Source organism: Solanum stenotomum, chromosome 12 (assembly GCF_019186545.1).
Source record: "Solanum stenotomum isolate F172 chromosome 12, ASM1918654v1, whole genome shotgun sequence".
Classification (NCBI taxonomy): domain Eukaryota; kingdom Viridiplantae; phylum Streptophyta; class Magnoliopsida; order Solanales; family Solanaceae; genus Solanum; species Solanum stenotomum.
The window spans coordinates 47,649,614-47,666,878 of record NC_064293.1 but is presented as its reverse complement, the minus strand read 5'-3'; the positions used below and the strand labels follow the sequence as shown (position 1 = coordinate 47,666,878).

The 17,265-nt window shown below is 29.9% G+C and overlaps 2 protein-coding genes across 2 annotated transcripts; one reads left to right on the top strand and one right to left on the bottom strand.

Moving 5' to 3' along the window:
- Positions 1-4,139: 4,139 nt before the first annotated feature.
- LOC125847106 (uncharacterized protein At5g39570) lies at positions 4,140-9,016 on the bottom strand. Its single transcript, XM_049526807.1, has 2 exons — positions 7,925-9,016; positions 4,140-4,481 (listed from the first exon to the last, which is right to left on the bottom strand). Exons 1-2 carry the CDS (start codon positions 8,894-8,896, stop codon positions 4,407-4,409), a joined length of 1,047 nt encoding a protein of 348 aa, XP_049382764.1. The 5' UTR covers positions 8,897-9,016; the 3' UTR covers positions 4,140-4,406.
- A 1,087-nt stretch (positions 9,017-10,103) lies between these two features.
- On the top strand, positions 10,104-11,410 carry LOC125849477 (uncharacterized). Its single transcript, XM_049529561.1, has 5 exons — positions 10,104-10,417; positions 10,494-10,580; positions 10,661-10,810; positions 10,904-11,107; positions 11,195-11,410. Exons 1-5 carry the CDS (start codon positions 10,190-10,192, stop codon positions 11,291-11,293), a joined length of 768 nt encoding a protein of 255 aa, XP_049385518.1. The 5' UTR covers positions 10,104-10,189; the 3' UTR covers positions 11,294-11,410.
- Positions 11,411-17,265: the final 5,855 nt, after the last annotated feature.

Below are 17,265 nucleotides of genomic sequence, written 5' to 3'. Positions count from 1 at the left end.
CCACCCCCCAAAAAAAATAAGTTTGTTTTTTAAAAATATTTTCAACTACTCTAGTAAAAATAAAAGATATTTCTCAAAAATATTTTTCATTCATAAATCAAATACTAAAAAAAAAATTCGAAAAATATTTTCTACTCACCAACCAAATATGAGAAAATAAGTCAAAAATCTACTTTGTTTTCTAGAAAATTATTTTTCATGAAAAACATTTTCCTTTTATACCGAACACACCCATAATCTAGGACAAGTTGAATTGCATAAAATAGAAAGCCCNCCCCCCCCCCCCCCCCCCCCCCTACTTTTTAGTTTGGTAGTCAGTGATGAAACAAGTTATTTATATATTAATTTTATATTAAATTATATCATGTTTAGTAGTAGTTGAAAAATAAATTATTTATAGATAAAAAATATATGTGACGTTTGATTTGCAATTGAGAAATCCTCATAACTGACGTATGTAATTTATGAGGGAAATATATGCATAACTAACACCTATAACTACAAATTGTACTTTTAATCAGCTAACAAATGACTTGTACTTAATTATGAACCAAAAAATTATTAATTTTGACAAGGCTACTGGTCAAGTTTGTTCTTAAATGATGTATTTGTTGAACAGTCATATCATCAATTCATCACTTTACTTGCTACCGACTTGATTCCTTCTAGCCAATACATTGCATCTTTTTGCAAATTGGCATACTATATTTTGTAAGTGGATATATATCTATACTTTTATTTTTCTTATTTATTTTTTTTTGCCGGTTTTAATAAAGAAAAGTTTTTTAAAAAAATTCCACGGAATTGGTTTGTTTCATGTTTGGAAGTGCAAACTGATATCAAGGGAAGAAAATATGGATAATTGTAGGACAGTTTTTTTTTCCCCATCTGATGACCGCATAAAACTGCAGGCTTTCAATAAAAAAAAAATCATATTCAAAACTCGTTATTAGTACATGTTGACGAAAATGTTTTTCTTTTTTGTGTATACGTGAGAAAATTGGATAAAAATTGATCTCAAAATTGAGAAAGTCATATATTAGCATTAATTTATTTATAGGTTTGCATTTCTTCTTCATTATCCAATTGGTTACTCCATCTAATTAAGAAAAAATTGTACGTTTATTTTGGTTCTTCACTCTTCACGTTTTTTCCCTCCGTTCCCCTTAGTCAATTGATACTTAATTTCTTTTATGTATAATCGTTTTGATATTTGATATTTATAGATTTACGTTATGTAATATTTATTGAAAGATAAAATATTTTCTATTAAAATTTCTTCGATGAATGGGTTTTATTTATCTCGTCATAAGCTATGAGAGATGTTTTTTTTTTTTTGATGACAAGGGAAACCCACAGCCGCTACCCTTTGGGTGCGCACAGGGTAAAACTCCCGCTCCTATGCAATAGCTCGCAAACCACATAGGAGAGGTAACCCGCACTAGGCAAGCCTGGTGCGACGAGCTCGACCCAAAAGGCAAACCATTGCTTTCGCTGGCAAGGGGTTTCGAACTTGAGACCTCCAACATGGAAGTCCCAAACTCAAACCACTGGGCCACCCCAAAGGGTATAAGACATGTATATTTACTTTTCTTGTGCACTTTCTTTCCATTACGTACACCCTTCAATTTCTTCTGAACTCCACTTATTTTCTTTAATTTCCATGCATTAACATCCATTTACTTTCTTATTTTTCAGTAATTTAGATTTAGACTAGAATATTTCTGTACATGGTGCCCCTTGACCTCTTACCCAACATTTTATTGAATGTATCTTTTTAAAGTATACTAGCATTTCATGCTTTTGTTTTGTATATTTGTCATATATTAAGATCTATTCGTATTTTTCCTTCTTTCTTTTTTTGACAATTTCAACTTCATCAAGTTAAATAATCAGCTGTATTAAATGAAGCAATAGCCAGCCCTCGAGGACTTGTTCCTTCTAATTAATTTTTCGTCAACTTATATTTATATAAACGGATAATATAATGTGAATGAATTTTTATAGATTCATATCAGCCAAAAGAGATTTTCAAGTAACTATTCATAAAAAATGGAATATGAATTTTAAATATTAAGATATGTTACCTATTTAAAATAAATAAAGATGACTTGATATCGTAACGATAAATAAATAATTCCCTGCGTCTAGGTCCGTGGTATTGGTCGCCTACTCTACAATAGAATGATGTATACTGGAGATAAGTACAAAGCAACAAACTAGTCGGGAGGTGTTTAATTAAGCTTTCAGAAGAAAATAAGTATTTTTAACCCAAATTATTTTCAGAATATAAAAAATATAATTTTCTCTAAGGGTATATTTTTGGGGAAAAAACACTTTATAAAATAATACACTTACAAATATTTTTTGAAAGTTTGATCAAACACTAATTGTTATTCAAAAGTTCTTTTAAAATAAATTGATTAGTCAAATACAAATTATTTCTCATCATAAAATATTTTTTTGATTATTTTTTCTAATAAAAAATATTTTACAAAATAAACTAATTTCAGACCGTAAGCGCAAATTTGGCATTTGATTTGGCTTGACTTCGACATATTAGACATCCCACGAGGACTAATTCCATTCAAAATCTTGTGTTCATGAAGAGAAGTGATCATCAATATTTATATAATTGTAAAGAGCTTATATTGTTCATACTTTATTTTAATGTGCTTAGTAGAACTAACGCCATAAAAATATACTGTTACATCATACAACTTAAATAAATATACTTAACTAATTAATAAATCAGAAGTATTTTTGTTTTCTTTTTCTTAAATTTATTTACGGTAACTATTTTTAAATTGTATGTCGTACCTAACAAAGATGAAAGTGAACGAAGAAATTAGGTGTACTGATCCTCTTTTGGTATAATAAAAGATTTTCCCACCCTCTTGTAGTCTTTTTTAAATTTAGAAGAAACCATATACGAACTCTATTTTATAAATGAACTTTAATGGAATTCCAATTATTTATCATTTGAAAAATTAATACAAGAACACGCATCAATTAACCATTATCAGACTGTCAAAGTTTATTTAAAATACAGATTTCATGCAATTATTAGTTGCGTTCAAACACAAAATACTACTATTAAATAGAGACTAGCACATTTTCATGTACTTAATGAGGAACAAAACACGGTTAACTTAGAAAAACCTTTGTGCATGCATGCATCATTCCTCTATGCTTCTATTAATTTGATGTAAATATTCTTCGTAAACACAACTAAAATGAAATAGAAGGATCAGTATCGGCAAAATGAGCCCATATTTTGGTAACCCGTCCAACCGGTCCATATTTTAATAGGTTGGGTGAGTATTTTTTACATGGGTAAAATATGAATTAGTCAAATGGGCTAAGCTTCTAACTTTTATTCACTCAAAATTTAAGATATCACTAAAAAGAGTTGTAACTTCTCTTCCTTTTTATGTTCTTCTATAGAACTAATTATTTTTCTCTATAATAAAAAAAGTGAAGTCTTTGGCTCTTCAGAAATATATATTTTAAATGTACATTTCTTTTGTTAATTATAATTATATTTTTTTATTTGTTTAATTTTATATTGGATAATAAATAATAGTGTAAAATAAGCAAATCATGTATTAGTATTGACATTGCTTAAAGTGCATTAAGCATGTTTTAGTCCTAAAATGCAACTATTCATTTGCTTTGAAATTAAAAATATTTTTCCCTTGTTATTACGTAAATTTATTTTATATTGAATTCTCAAGTAGAGTACTATTTACTCATGAAAATATGGGTAAACTAGTATTTTACCCAACCCATTTGTTAACCAATCCATTTTTACCCATATCAAATATGAACGGATTGAATTATTACCCATTCTCAACCCGCCCAAATTTGACCCATAAAGCAGCAGCATCTCCTCGAAGGGATACAACTAAAGATAGTTTGGAACTGCTGGGCAATTTGCTAAAATTGACAAGAAAGGACCAACATAAGTAACAATTTCAACACATTGAGGAGTAATTTTTGTTGTTGAACAATGAGATGCTGGGATTTACCTATCTATACCCAAAATCAATTACCAATGTTGAGTAGATTGAAGAACCATATTATCCATTTCAGTCAAATGAATTCGCATACTCACTTCCAGAATTAAAAGAGCACAATGAAAACTAGAAACATAGATCCAGGACATATAACATAACGATCAATCACAGAGTTTATGCATTCATGGCATATTTACCCTGACAAATGTCTGGAATATTGTTTTTCAGTAAAGAGGAGCAAAATATACCTCACACAAATAACAAAAAAAGTACATCCATAGCAAACACGCAAGAAAAACATTTGCACAAACATGCCAACTTTTATTTAGTAGTGATAGTTTTTTAGTATGGCATTAATCTGGTTCAGATGATCATAAAGCACTCTGCTCAATCATCGTAGTGTTTGCGGTGGTGGTGGCGATGTTTCTTCTCCTCGTCATCGTCGTCGGAGTTGTCCTCACCCTGCCAATTAGATCACATGGATTGGAAAAGAGTTCAAATCTTAAAACAAAAACAAGTGGATAATGCATTTTCCTCACGCTTGACATGCCTGTAAATCTATGTTGTACGGATGGACCTAAAATGCTCACTAAATTTTAAACCACTAAACCATCACCCGGTTTTCCAAAACGCTACCTAAGGAATACAACCTTGCCCAATAAATAACTCTGTTCCGTTCTTTATCCACTCCAATACTCTATTTCTTCCAACAATACTCTTGTTTCAATCTTTTTGTCTTTCATTGTTGTTTTCTTCATTTTCAACATCCGGCTATTTTCTCTCCCTCTTTCGTTCGTAAATTTCATCTCATTGGTTAGTATGTTTATTTTGCTTTTAAGGGGGAAAAACAAGTATACTCAACTTGGAAAGAATGTGCAAAAATAAACATTGGAGTTAGTGGAAGCTTGTACTGAAAATATGACAGGTATGATGATGCAGTTAAAGCTTTAGAAGATTGAAATCTTTGAATAAATAGAGTAAAATAATTCGAGAATCATCTCGTAATGCAGTAGTGGATGAAAAGAAATTACAACGTAATGAGCATCACGTCTCTATGTTAGCAATATTTTTTGCTAAAGTTGTTTTTGGAAAATTATTGAAAGATTGATTTATCAAGTAAATCATTTGGGCGATTTTTTGGAAGATAAATTGAATGTTCATAAGGGATTGGAAAGTCATTTGGTAATTGAAATTAGTGTAATTACGAGAACAAATGAAACTAAAAATATATAACATAAGTTTTAAATTAAAAAAAATAAAATTTAACATATACTCTTATGTCAAATTTCAACATAACATATACATAAATATGATTTAAAAGAATAGCAAAACGTAAGTCTATAATCTTAATCAACAATGAATTTCTACTTTAATTTAAGAATTAGAATGCTAGCAAAATTATGTCAATGAAATAAATAAACATGGCATAAAAATAGATAATACGAAAAATTACATAGAATCACATGAAGTAAAGGTTGAGAATGAGAAATAAATGAAATACAAATAATATACAATAAAAATTAAACTTTCAGAATAATAAAATAAAAATAATTTAAAATAATAGAAATAGAAAATAAATTAAAACAAAAAAATAGAAATGAAAATAGAAAGAAAAAATTAGAAGGTAATTAGCTTGTAATTACCAACAATTCATAACCCTCCTTGGAAATTGGAGTTTAATTATCCATGTCAATTACACCAACTACCTGCTGATCAAGTAATTACTTGGCTAAACAAACAGATCAGACACTGTAATTATACCCAGTTACACCAAATCTAATTTTATTTTTTTTGAAATTGGTAACTTAGTTTTCACCAAATCTAATTACCAGTGTGGCTTTGCAAACACACCCATATTTTGTTATGTTAATTTAGGGTTTTGATGTATCTAGATTAGATTGGATCATGTATTGGGGTTGGTTTTTTGAATTTTAGCCCTTGATCATTCTTTTTTTTGTAGTAAATTTATAAATAAATAAATAAAGTCTCGGTACACAAAAATAAAAAAAGAGACAATGAATTGAGTTATAGTCGGGGAACGAGGTAAGTCAATTCATTTTATTTTTTGTTTATTTTATTTATAATTTACTACTTCAAAAATGAAAGAATAACCCAGGGCCCAATCAAAAAAATCAGGCCCAATACATGACCCAATCCAATTCAAATACAACAAAATCCTAAATTAATAAACAAAATAAAGAACATTCCATTTTTTTTAAAAAAAAATTTATAACCCAGAAATCTGTCACGACCCACCCTTTCGATCAATCACAACCTTCTAAACTAGGTGGATAATGGGTCCGCCCCTTTATCCTTCTCCACTTGAATACGGGGTTTTACTTTGCATGGTGTGGAGTTTGAACCTGCAACCTAAGCCACAAATCCTCCACCTTTTGCCACTAGAGCTAGGCCTTGAGGGCTAAAGAACATTCCATTTACTTTTCGAAAAATCGCCCAAATAATTTACTTGGCAAATTAATGTTTCAATAATTTTCCAAAAACAACTCCAGCCAAAATTATTGCTAACATAGACATGTGTTGCTCATTAAATATTAGTTTCTTTTCATCCACTATTGAATTACGAGATGATTTCTCAGATAATTTCACTATATCTATTCAAACATTCTAACTTTCTAAAGCTTCAACAGCATCCTCATACCTACCATATTTTCAATACAAGCTTCCACCAATTTCAATGGTTATTTTTGCACATTTTTGTCAAGTTAAGTATATACCTTCTTTTTTTCCCCTTAAAAACAACATAGGCATACTAGCTCGTGAGATGAAATTTATGAACAAAAAGAGAGATGGAAAAAAAATAATCAGATGCTGAAAATGAAGAAGAATGGAATTAAGAAACAACACTAGAAGACAAAAAGATTGGAACAAGACTATTGCTGGCTGAAATATAGTGGATAGAATATTGGAGTGGATAAAAAATGGAAGACAACCGTTTGAATTTGACATGGTTATTTTTTGGGCAAGATTATTTCTTGGGGTTGTATTCCTTGGCAGTGTTTTGGAAAATCGGATAGTGGTTTAGGAGTTGGTTCAGTGATTTAAAATTTAGAGGGCATTTTAAATGCAAAAAAAAATGTGAATTTATCTATCCATCCTTGTCAAATTACGAAAATAACCCCAAAAGTACTAATTATGACAATTTGAGTTGTGACAAATATATTTATCCTATTTGTCACAACATAAATTGTCACCAGCAATTTCACATATGTAATGGATTCAATTGTAAGAACTTCAAAAACTCAACTCTAATCATAATTCATAACAGACTTGACAATCACAGACATGTCTTTAACACACTAAGGTTTTTGTAGTTCACAATATGGCAATATGTGCCTTCCCCTAACCCCATTGTTATTCTTCACTTTCTTTTGCTAGAAGTGTGGATTAAGACTTAAGCGCTCGTTGGATTAATTTTAGGATGAGTTTATTCCATGTTTGGTTGGAATTAAATCGCAGGATAACTTATCACATGATTAGTTATTTCGGGATTATAGTGTTATGTTGATCCCCGCATTGAGGGTGGGATAACAATCTTGGGATAATTAATTCTGGAATAACGTGTTTCCAGACCGAACGAGCTTAAGAGTGAACACAAAATAATGAGCTACTTACAATGAGCTAAATGAAGAACTATTCATTTTACCAGCAGCATTTTCTATCAAAATCAAAAGGATCGCCTATGTGTATCTAATCTAAAAGTTAAAATGAGGCGTCATCTAGTTATTTGGTTAGAGTTGAGCATCATCAAATGATCTTTCGGTTTAATCACTTGTAAACTGAAGCATCTCCATTAGGCAATAGATATCAGTAAACCTAAAAGGATCAGGATCAAGTGCTAAAAACTCAATTAATACAAAGAAGAGAAATTGAGTTTGAGTGCTCACATATTTCTTGCGACCATAGCCCTCATCGTCATCACCACGCCTCTCGTAGCTGGGCTTCTTGTAGTCCTCCTCCTCGGACCTTCCATAGTGAGGCCTCTCGTACCCTTCGCCCTCCTCAGCCTGGTAGCTTGGACGCCCATAACTGGGCCTCTCACCTTCCTCTTGTCCATAGCTCGGCTTCCTGCCATACCCACCAGATCCATATTCTTCGGATTCGTTCCTACGCCCATAACCCGACCCGTATTCCGAGCTTGGCTCCTCATATTCACTCTTCTTCCGGTACCCTGATCCATATTCGGAAGCGGGTTCTTCATACTCGCTTTTCCTTCCATACTGGGGAGTCGGTTCTTCATATTCACTCTTTCTCCCATACTCAGAACTTGGCTCTTGATACTCACTCTTCCTGCCATACCCAGATCCATATTGAGGAGTGGGTTCTTCATACTCACTCTTCCTCCCATACCCAGATCCATACTCGGAACTTGGCTCTTCGTACTCACTCTTCCTTCCATACCCAGATCCATACTGGGGTTTAGGCTCTTCATACTCACTCTTTCTCCCATATCCAGATCCATATTCTGGTGTGGGATCTTCTTCATACTCACTTTCTCCGCCAGGGCGATTCACCCCAGGCTGAAACCCATAATCAGCTTGAGGCTGCTCATAAGTATGACTTTCCTCAGATGGACGATAGGAAGGAGTGGGGCGAGGCTTGGGCCTTGAATAGCTCTGGTACTCATTATCAAGAGCCTCATCACCATAAGCAGAAGGCTCAGCATAGGAAGTGTACTGAGGACGATCATAGTCGAACTCATCAGAAGCTGAGGAAGGCTGATAACAGGTTTCCTCAGATGGCGGAAGTGGGCGACCGTAAGTCAAAGCAATGTCGTATCCACCACCATAAGGAGTTGGATCGTACTCATCAAATTCAGCGCCGTCGTCATCGTGGTGGCCTTTCGGGTAGTAAGACATTTTTGCAGGGATTCTAAATTCTTGAATTCCGATTCTTCAGATCTTGATCTGAACAAATCCTTCTATATCTTAGAGGAAACAAAACGGCGTCGTGCCACCTACTCCGTGTCCTTTTTTCTTCCGCATCCGCGTCCAATTTCTAAATATTACACAACTTCCTCTCTAGTTCAAATATTTAGCCAACAAGTCCAATTTTTTCAACTATTTCAAAATTTAGGCTCGAAATGATCATATTTCGTGCATATAAAGTACTTCACATTTCTTTACAAAATTGTGTAAGAGGTTGATTGGTACATTTGATAAGGTTAATTGGTTCAGAATGTTTTTTGAGATTGATTTAATTTATGTTTGATTTGAGATTAGTTATCTCAAATGAAATATCTTATCCACGTGACAATCATTGTACGAAACTACTCATATGTTCATTATACTGGAACTCATTATCTTTCAAGTCTCAGTCCTTTTAAGGTTCTAATCAATTTGAATATAAAAGAATTAAGTAAAAGACATTAAAAATCCTTTATTTTTTTAAATCTACTTTTGGCATATGTATTCACGTGATATGTTCTACAGTAACTTTTTTTTTTACCAGATAATTAGTGTAGAGGTATCAGAAAAAAGTAATTTCAGGGGTATTAGTAGGGGATAAGCCAAGTAGAGATGTTGGCCTTCGTCAAAAAAATACACCATTTATAAATGATAAAAAATAGTTTTTATATATATAGTAAATATTGAATTATCTTTACTTTTTCATATTTTGAATTCCCTACGAAAAATATTGGCTCAAACACTTGGTAGTAGCTTAGGTAAGACTCTGGAATTTTAAGTTTTTACCGAATAGAGTAAACAAAAAGAAAACTACCACTGGTATAAGTTATAACATTATAGGAAATAAATTTTAGTAATTCATTCAGTTTAAAAGTTAGGAGTTGTCATTTGTCAATGATATTTTAAAAGGAAAATACATAAATTGCCTTTGCGGAAAATAATCTTCTGTATAGAAAAATCAGAGTATCTAACAATTATACAGGTGGAATAACATGGAAATGTTTAGTTGTAAAAGAAGATGGGTAGGTCAATTACACAATCAAGTAGTGAAGTAGATGGCGTCTAAACAACAAATACCTAAAAGAGGGACGACAACGAACCCAACACAGTGCATATACGCTTGCCGTTTCTCTAAATGCACGCAAAGAATTTCCCTTTTCATAAAAAAAGAAGAAGAAAGAAGAGTGTATTTAGCTCTACAAAATTAAAAGAGGTTTTAAAACTCAAATTATCAACTAGTCGATCATGAATATAAGTGTTGTGGCAGTGACAGTTCCCTCTATTTGTGCGACGTTGCAGCCTGGTAGAATCAGAAGCAGAGGCTTTCAATTTTTCGAGAGAAATATAGTACTAGTGTTGAGTCCATCAAAGCAGAAATTCCGTACAAAATACCATCCCATTAAGGCTCATCAACAGAGTTATGATTCACAAATCACCATTGTAGCTGACATGCCCCTCTTTGAATCCCCTCATGTACGTTCACAATTCACATATACACCCTCTGTTTTTATATATATGTTGTTGATCAATTACGCATTTATCTACACAGGCATCTTTCGATAGGTACATGGAGGACAAACCAAGAGTCTTCAAAGCTATTTCCCCAGATAACAGAGGAACCCAACGTCTTAACGAGGTAATTAACTACTACTATTTTAGTACAATTGAAATGACACATTAGTTAATTAATATAAGTATACATGTATGTTGGTGCAGGAAGAATGGAGAATTCAAATGGAACCGATAGGCTTCTTGTTCCTCACAGCGTGGCCAGTTGTTAACATGAGACTTAGATGCAAAACTAAAGGAAATGAATACCCTTCTGGCGTTCCAAACCATACTTCTATGGTTCTTGAGTTCAAAATTGTATGTACATATACTTCAAATTTAGTTAAGGATCAGATCTGAGTACTCGATGTGTACAACATAAATTATTAATTAAATTGTATTATTATGCAGACAAAATGGGATCTAGAAGGAGTAACAGAGGGGAAAAACAAGCCATCAGAATTCTGTCTTAGCATGGAAGGTGTACTTTACCCAGATAGAAGAAAAGGAGGAAGAAACAGGATCAAAGGTCATTTCCATATGAGCATTAGCTTCGCTCCACCTCCCATGCTTGCTTTGGTCCCTCCACATGTTCACAGAGATGTCACACAAGCGGTTAGTTAGTTTCGCAATTTACTTGACACACTTTCTTATTATAGTTCGTCCCAAAAAGACTTTTTATATATGTGTGGTAATTAACAGGTTATGAAGAATATGGCGGAGAGTATGCAGCATAAAGTAAGAAACAATTTGCTCGCTGATTATGCTAAATTCAAGAAGGAAACCCCCAAAAATCCATAACTGTAAGACTGACTTATCATTTAATCAAAAACCAGAAGAACTCTTCCTTTTTCTTTTTCCATACTGGAAAACTATGGTTCACTAGTGTGAATTTTCTCTGTGTGTAATTAATTGCGTGGCCTTTTGTATTTGTTCAACTAATCAAAATCAGGACAAATACTCCTCTGTTAATAATAGTGATCTCGTGTACGCAACAGCCAAATAAGATTACTACTTATAATTCTCCCCCTTTTTTTTATTTTTATGTTTCTTTTTCAGGAATCTCTTTGCTGAATTAATTTTCAAGGGGAAGGGGATATACAAAACAAACAAAGAAAAAACAAAGGGAAAGCCCTACTACTAATTAAATGTCTATCGAATTGAGAGGATTTTTGGATTGACTTAAAAAATAATCAAATAAGCTTAAAACTTATTTTGGTGTTAAGCAAATATAAAAATGTTTGCAAGTTAAATGTTTTAAAATTAAAATAACTCAAAATAAATCAAAAGTCATTTTCTAGAAAACGAGTAAGTTTGCTAATTTTAAAACATAGTTTGATGGTTTAAAAATAGTTTCGTGGGGAAATAGGACCCCCACAAATTTAAGGTGTCTATTTCAAAAAAGCGTATAAGTTTGATAGGGTAATTATGTATTTTCTCATTTTTAAGCTTCGCGCAAGCCAAATTGACTTTAGTATCTTTGAGTACTTAATAAAATATATGTCTATCTCAAGGTATATATCTACCTATATATACGTAATTTTCCGAAGTTAATGGGTACATGTGCACCCTCAACACCACACGTGGGTCCGCCTTTGAATTTAATACACAACTTCCTCTCTAGTTCAAATATTTAGACAAAAAAATCCAAACTATTCAACTATTTTGAAAATTAGGCTCAAAATGATCATATTTCGTGCACATAGAGTACTTCATATTTCTTGATTTGTTTGATACATTTGATAAGTTAATAATAATTTTGAAATGTTATTTGAGATTAACTTTATTTTATGTTAGATTTGAGATATTACTTATTTTTAGAATTATTTTTACATTAAATGGTGAGATTAAGAGCCTATTTGGCATTGTTGTTGGGAGGCTTCTTCTTTTTTTCGATAAAAGTACTTTTTTTGAAAATATAGTGTTTGGCAAATTCTCAAAACTGTTTTTAAATGGAAGCAGAAGTAGTTTTTCTGCGGTTGGAAAGAAGTTAAAAATTTCTGCTTCTTAAAAAAAGCAGAAGCAAAACCAGAAAATTATTTTCTTGAAGACTAAATATCTCTCCCATATATATTTAACAATATATCCCTTATTAATTAATTAACATATATCATAAATTTGGTTTGTTTCATACAAGAATTTTATTTTTTATTTTATATAATATTTTTTTATTTTATGTTTATATACTATTATTATTTTATATTTTATATATTATTTTACGGCTTATTTTACAGAATCAAAAATAAATGTAACAACAACATTTTTGTAGGGTTAAAAATATGAAGGATTTTATTTATTTTTGTGGTGAATTTTTTGTATATAGCGGTTTAATTTGTGATATAGTTTTTAAATTTATTTTTCTTGATATTTTGAATTATATTTAATTCATCATGTTAATATTACATTAATATTTTATTTATATATTTATGTATAATATTGATTGAAATTTTGAATATGCATATTTTCATTAAAAAATTCTAATAGATATTTAAAATAGTTTCTCTCTATAAAATAATCTTAGTATTAAAAGTACATTGATACTTACCATTTTTCATAATTTGACTCCCAAAAGCTTTTTTCTAAAAAAGCTTTAGTCAAACACGATTTGCTTAAAAAAAGCACTTTTCAAATGAATTAGCCAAACACAAATTACTTTTTTTCAAAAACACTTTTTTAAAAAGTCATTTTAAAAAAAATGCTTCTAAAAATAAGCAATTTTTAGCAATAATGTCAAACATGCTCTAACTATCTCATTTAAAGAGTGGGATAGCTAAATCACATTGGTTCTCTTATCCCATGGCAATCATTGTACCAAAATATTCATACGTTTATTCCATGGCGGAGATAAGAATTTTAGTAAAAAAATTCAAAATATAAAGAAATAACACTTGAAATCGTGAAAATTGCAAAGATAACGAGACGGAACAGAGTGTAACGGAAACGATTAATCTTAACCAACTAGTACAATTTAGCTCGCCTTCTCTCTTATTTAAAAACTAGTAAATTTGTTCGCGCTTCGCGCGATTATGAAAGCTATTAGTAAGTTTTTTAAAGAATATTTTATAAATTTAGATAATCAAGTATATAAAATTTTCATATGTACACATATACATTTTAATTTTGTAAATTAAATAAACCACTTATACAACTATTTCAGATTATAGAATGTTTTTTCTTTTATATAAAAATTGAAATATTGTATATGATGACCCTTTATGGTCTATTATAATCTTTAATTTTCTTCTTTTATTAAAGCAATAAATAATTAAATATTACTTCTAAAAAACTGGGGAAAAAAATCAATGTAACACCTCTTTATGTTTCCACAACTTTAACATAGGCACATTTATTATATACTTAAGAGAGTTAAGGAAGTGAGTTTTGAGTTTTTATAATATTATAGCATATACATGAAAAAATTAAGAAAAATATCACAAAAATGAGAAAAATTATAAAGAAACTTCTTGAATTATAAGATGTGTCATGTCATTTTTATTTGAGATCATATAAAAATTCATAATGAGAAAATTATGATAAGTGTCAAAATTTATAAGTAAAATATTATTGAGGGTTATAAACTTGAAAAAACATATGAGTAATGGAGAATATTAAGAGCATGAGTGATGAAACCGTGAGTTAATGCCACAAAATTAATGATATTATAATAGAAGTTGTTTTAAAAAGGTGATATGAGTTATGAAGATGATTTTTTAATTAAAATAATATTAAATAGTGATTATTATTATTATTATTATTATTATTACATAATGAAATGGGAGAAGAAAATGCCAAGAAGAAGAGAAAACAAATAATGCAATTGGAGGTTAATGTGAGTTAAAGTCAAAAAATTAATAAATATTATTATAATAAAATATTTTATTTAAAAAATGACATGAGTTATGAAGATGATTTTTTAATTAAAATAATTAAGAAAAATAATATTAAGTAGAGATTATTGTATTATTATATAATGAAATGGGAGAATAAAATGCTAAGAAGAAGAGAAAACAAATAATGCAATTGGAAGTTATAAAGAGTTGGCACGTTACTTCTCTATATTTAGCTTTATAATATTTATAGATTTCATGTATTTAATTGAAAAATAATAATAGGAAAAAAAAGCATATCACTTGTTTGTTAGATTCATATCCAGTGTATTTATGTGGAACAAAAATAAAGAAGATAAAATTCAAATAATTATCACACATAAAATTAACAATCATTTTTTATAAATTTACAATCCAAAATATATCAAAATCTAAAGTACTACAACTCATGGGAGCGATATTTACCTCTCAATTAACAAAATTAAAAGAAAAAATACAAAATTATCGAGATTTAGAGTAACATCGAGGCAATAAAATTATTATCACAAAATGACTATTTAGAAATAAAAATATTATTCTTATAGTTAAGCATTCAATTTTACCGAAAGTTTTGAATTAATATATTTTTCATTTCCTTGCTCTTAATCTTAAATCAATTGTTTCACCTTTCCATTTTCTTCACCTCGTATATCAGGGTATCTATACCTATAAAATGATGAAACAATATTATTTTTACAGTTATGAATTGTAATTTCAATTGAATTTATTTAAGTTCAGAATTTAATTTTNCCCCCCCCCCCCCCCCCCTCTCTTCACTTTTCCAAATACTGCAAAATACATAAATTCTTTATTTAAAAAAAAAGAAACTTAGAACAATAAAGTAAGAGAATAATTGAATACCTCATATGTTTATCACTTAGCAAAATTTATGATCAATTGAGTATAACCACTATAGTCAAACATACTAAGAAAAGGGGATATAAATATAAAAGAAAAATTGAGAAGAATTGCTTACAATTTTTATCTTTGACCCATCTGATAAAATTTCACTTTTCTATCTCCCCTCCCCCTCCATTCTCCAAATACTGCAAACATAAAGAAATTCTTAAAAAAAAAAATTAACAGTATAATTAAATACCTCATATATTTGTTACTTAGCAAAACTTATGATCAATGAGTATAACTTCTTTAGTCAAACACATAAAGAAAAAGAAAAATAAATATAAAAGAGAGTTTGAGAATAATTGTTTACAATTTCTTATCATCAACCCATCTGTTTTCTTTGTATTTTCTGTAGATGTCTACCTATAATCAAATCAAATAAATACCAAACTCAAAATAGTATTATGATGATCGAAAAGAAGAAAAAAAAAGTATAGAATATTTGTGCCTTTCTTTTAGCTTAATCATCTTAAATCACCTTTAACACAAATTTGAGGGCTTTACACACATATATATACTATATAGATTTGATCGTTTATTTTGTAAGAAAAAATTATAATGCCTCTATTTATAGGATAACAATAGGGAATACCAAATGAAATCATGAACATGACTATTAGTAATAAAATTTAGGAGTTATGATCATGAAAAGTCATGGGAGTAATGAAGATAACGACAATTAAAGTTTATATTAAAGAATATGAATAAATGAAAGGAATAGTAATTGCCACATTCATATTTGTAAAATAATAATAAACAATAAATAAATAAAATGTCAAAAAAATGAGAAAAAAATAAATAAACAGAATTCTTGGCCAAAGAGATCTTTTATCTAGCTTTATATTATATATAGATATAGATATAGATTTCTTTCTACTTTAGTCATGCTCCATTGAACCCTTCTTTAATATTTTTGTGTTTTGTTTCTTTTCATTTCATAGTATTCTATTTTGTTTGAGATTATTATTTTTTTGTTTCGAATTTCAGCAAGAAGGTTTAAAATATTTTTGTTTCTTTTCATTAAAATATATGTTGTATTTTAATGAAAATTATCAATGTCGACAACAATTATTATTTTTTATGATAAAATAGCTAAAGTGATAACAAATTATTTGTAAAGAAATATGAGGCGAGATACGACATACAATAACATATTTGAGATATAATATTTATTTATATTATTTAAATAAATATAACATTTATTTTAAAGTCAATTACTATTTTTTAATAATTTTATTTTTATATAGTCTTATTGATTAACACCAAACACGTGCCGTACAAATTACAATGCGGATGATGATACACGATGAAGACAGTTTTCAAAGATATTTTAAAAGAAAAATACATAAATTACCATTTTAAATTTATCTGGAAAAAAATGTATATAAAGAATAAAGTATCTAACAATTATGGCTTAACATAAGCAGACCCTTGAACTTGTACACTTTTTCCATTTAGACACCTCAATAAGACCATCTTCCTATTGAACACCTAATGTATACTCAAAGTGTGTCTATCAGACACTTCATGGACATTGCCCGAAAAATGCAAGTTGCGTGTCTTTCAAACGCCTATAACATGAATAAAGAGTGAATCATAATGCGACATGTGGCAAATTAAGAAAAATATCTTTTACAATTTTTTTTTGTCAAACCCAGCAACCCCCTCCGCATCATCTTCTTTGAAGCCCCTCCCCACTGCCAACTTAAATTCCACCATTAATACTTTTATGAACTCTCTATTTGTTCTTTTTATTTTTATTATATAAATATTTCATAATCTCTCCTCCCCTTTCCTTCCAAACAATATTCACTAACTTGCATAGCTCAATCCTTTCTTTTCCCCAAAAGTTATCAATTGTTTCCATAATTCTACCACTAACAACATCTTCTCTTCTTCTTCCTCTCTATTTTATCATTAACAAATATGATCAAAACTTGAAATTACCAAGAAATCAAATAGTACAACTCCGTATTTAGTTATTTTTTGCAACTTTGTTCATGG

Excerpts from the sequence above, each read along its gene's own strand:
- LOC125847106 (XM_049526807.1), bottom strand. The coding sequence starts at position 8,896 with ATGTCTTACTACCCGAAAGGCCACCACGATGACGACGGCGCTGAATTT. Across the intron at positions 4,482-7,924 it reads GCTATGGTCGCAAGAAATAT|GGTGAGGACAACTCCGACGA; the intron begins GTGAGCACTCAA and ends TCTAATTGGCAG.
- LOC125849477 (XM_049529561.1), top strand. The coding sequence starts at position 10,190 with ATGAATATAAGTGTTGTGGCAGTGACAGTTCCCTCTATTTGTGCGACG. Across the intron at positions 10,418-10,493 it reads CCCTCTTTGAATCCCCTCAT|GCATCTTTCGATAGGTACAT; the intron begins GTACGTTCACAA and ends TTATCTACACAG. Across the intron at positions 10,811-10,903 it reads TGGTTCTTGAGTTCAAAATT|ACAAAATGGGATCTAGAAGG; the intron begins GTATGTACATAT and ends ATTATTATGCAG.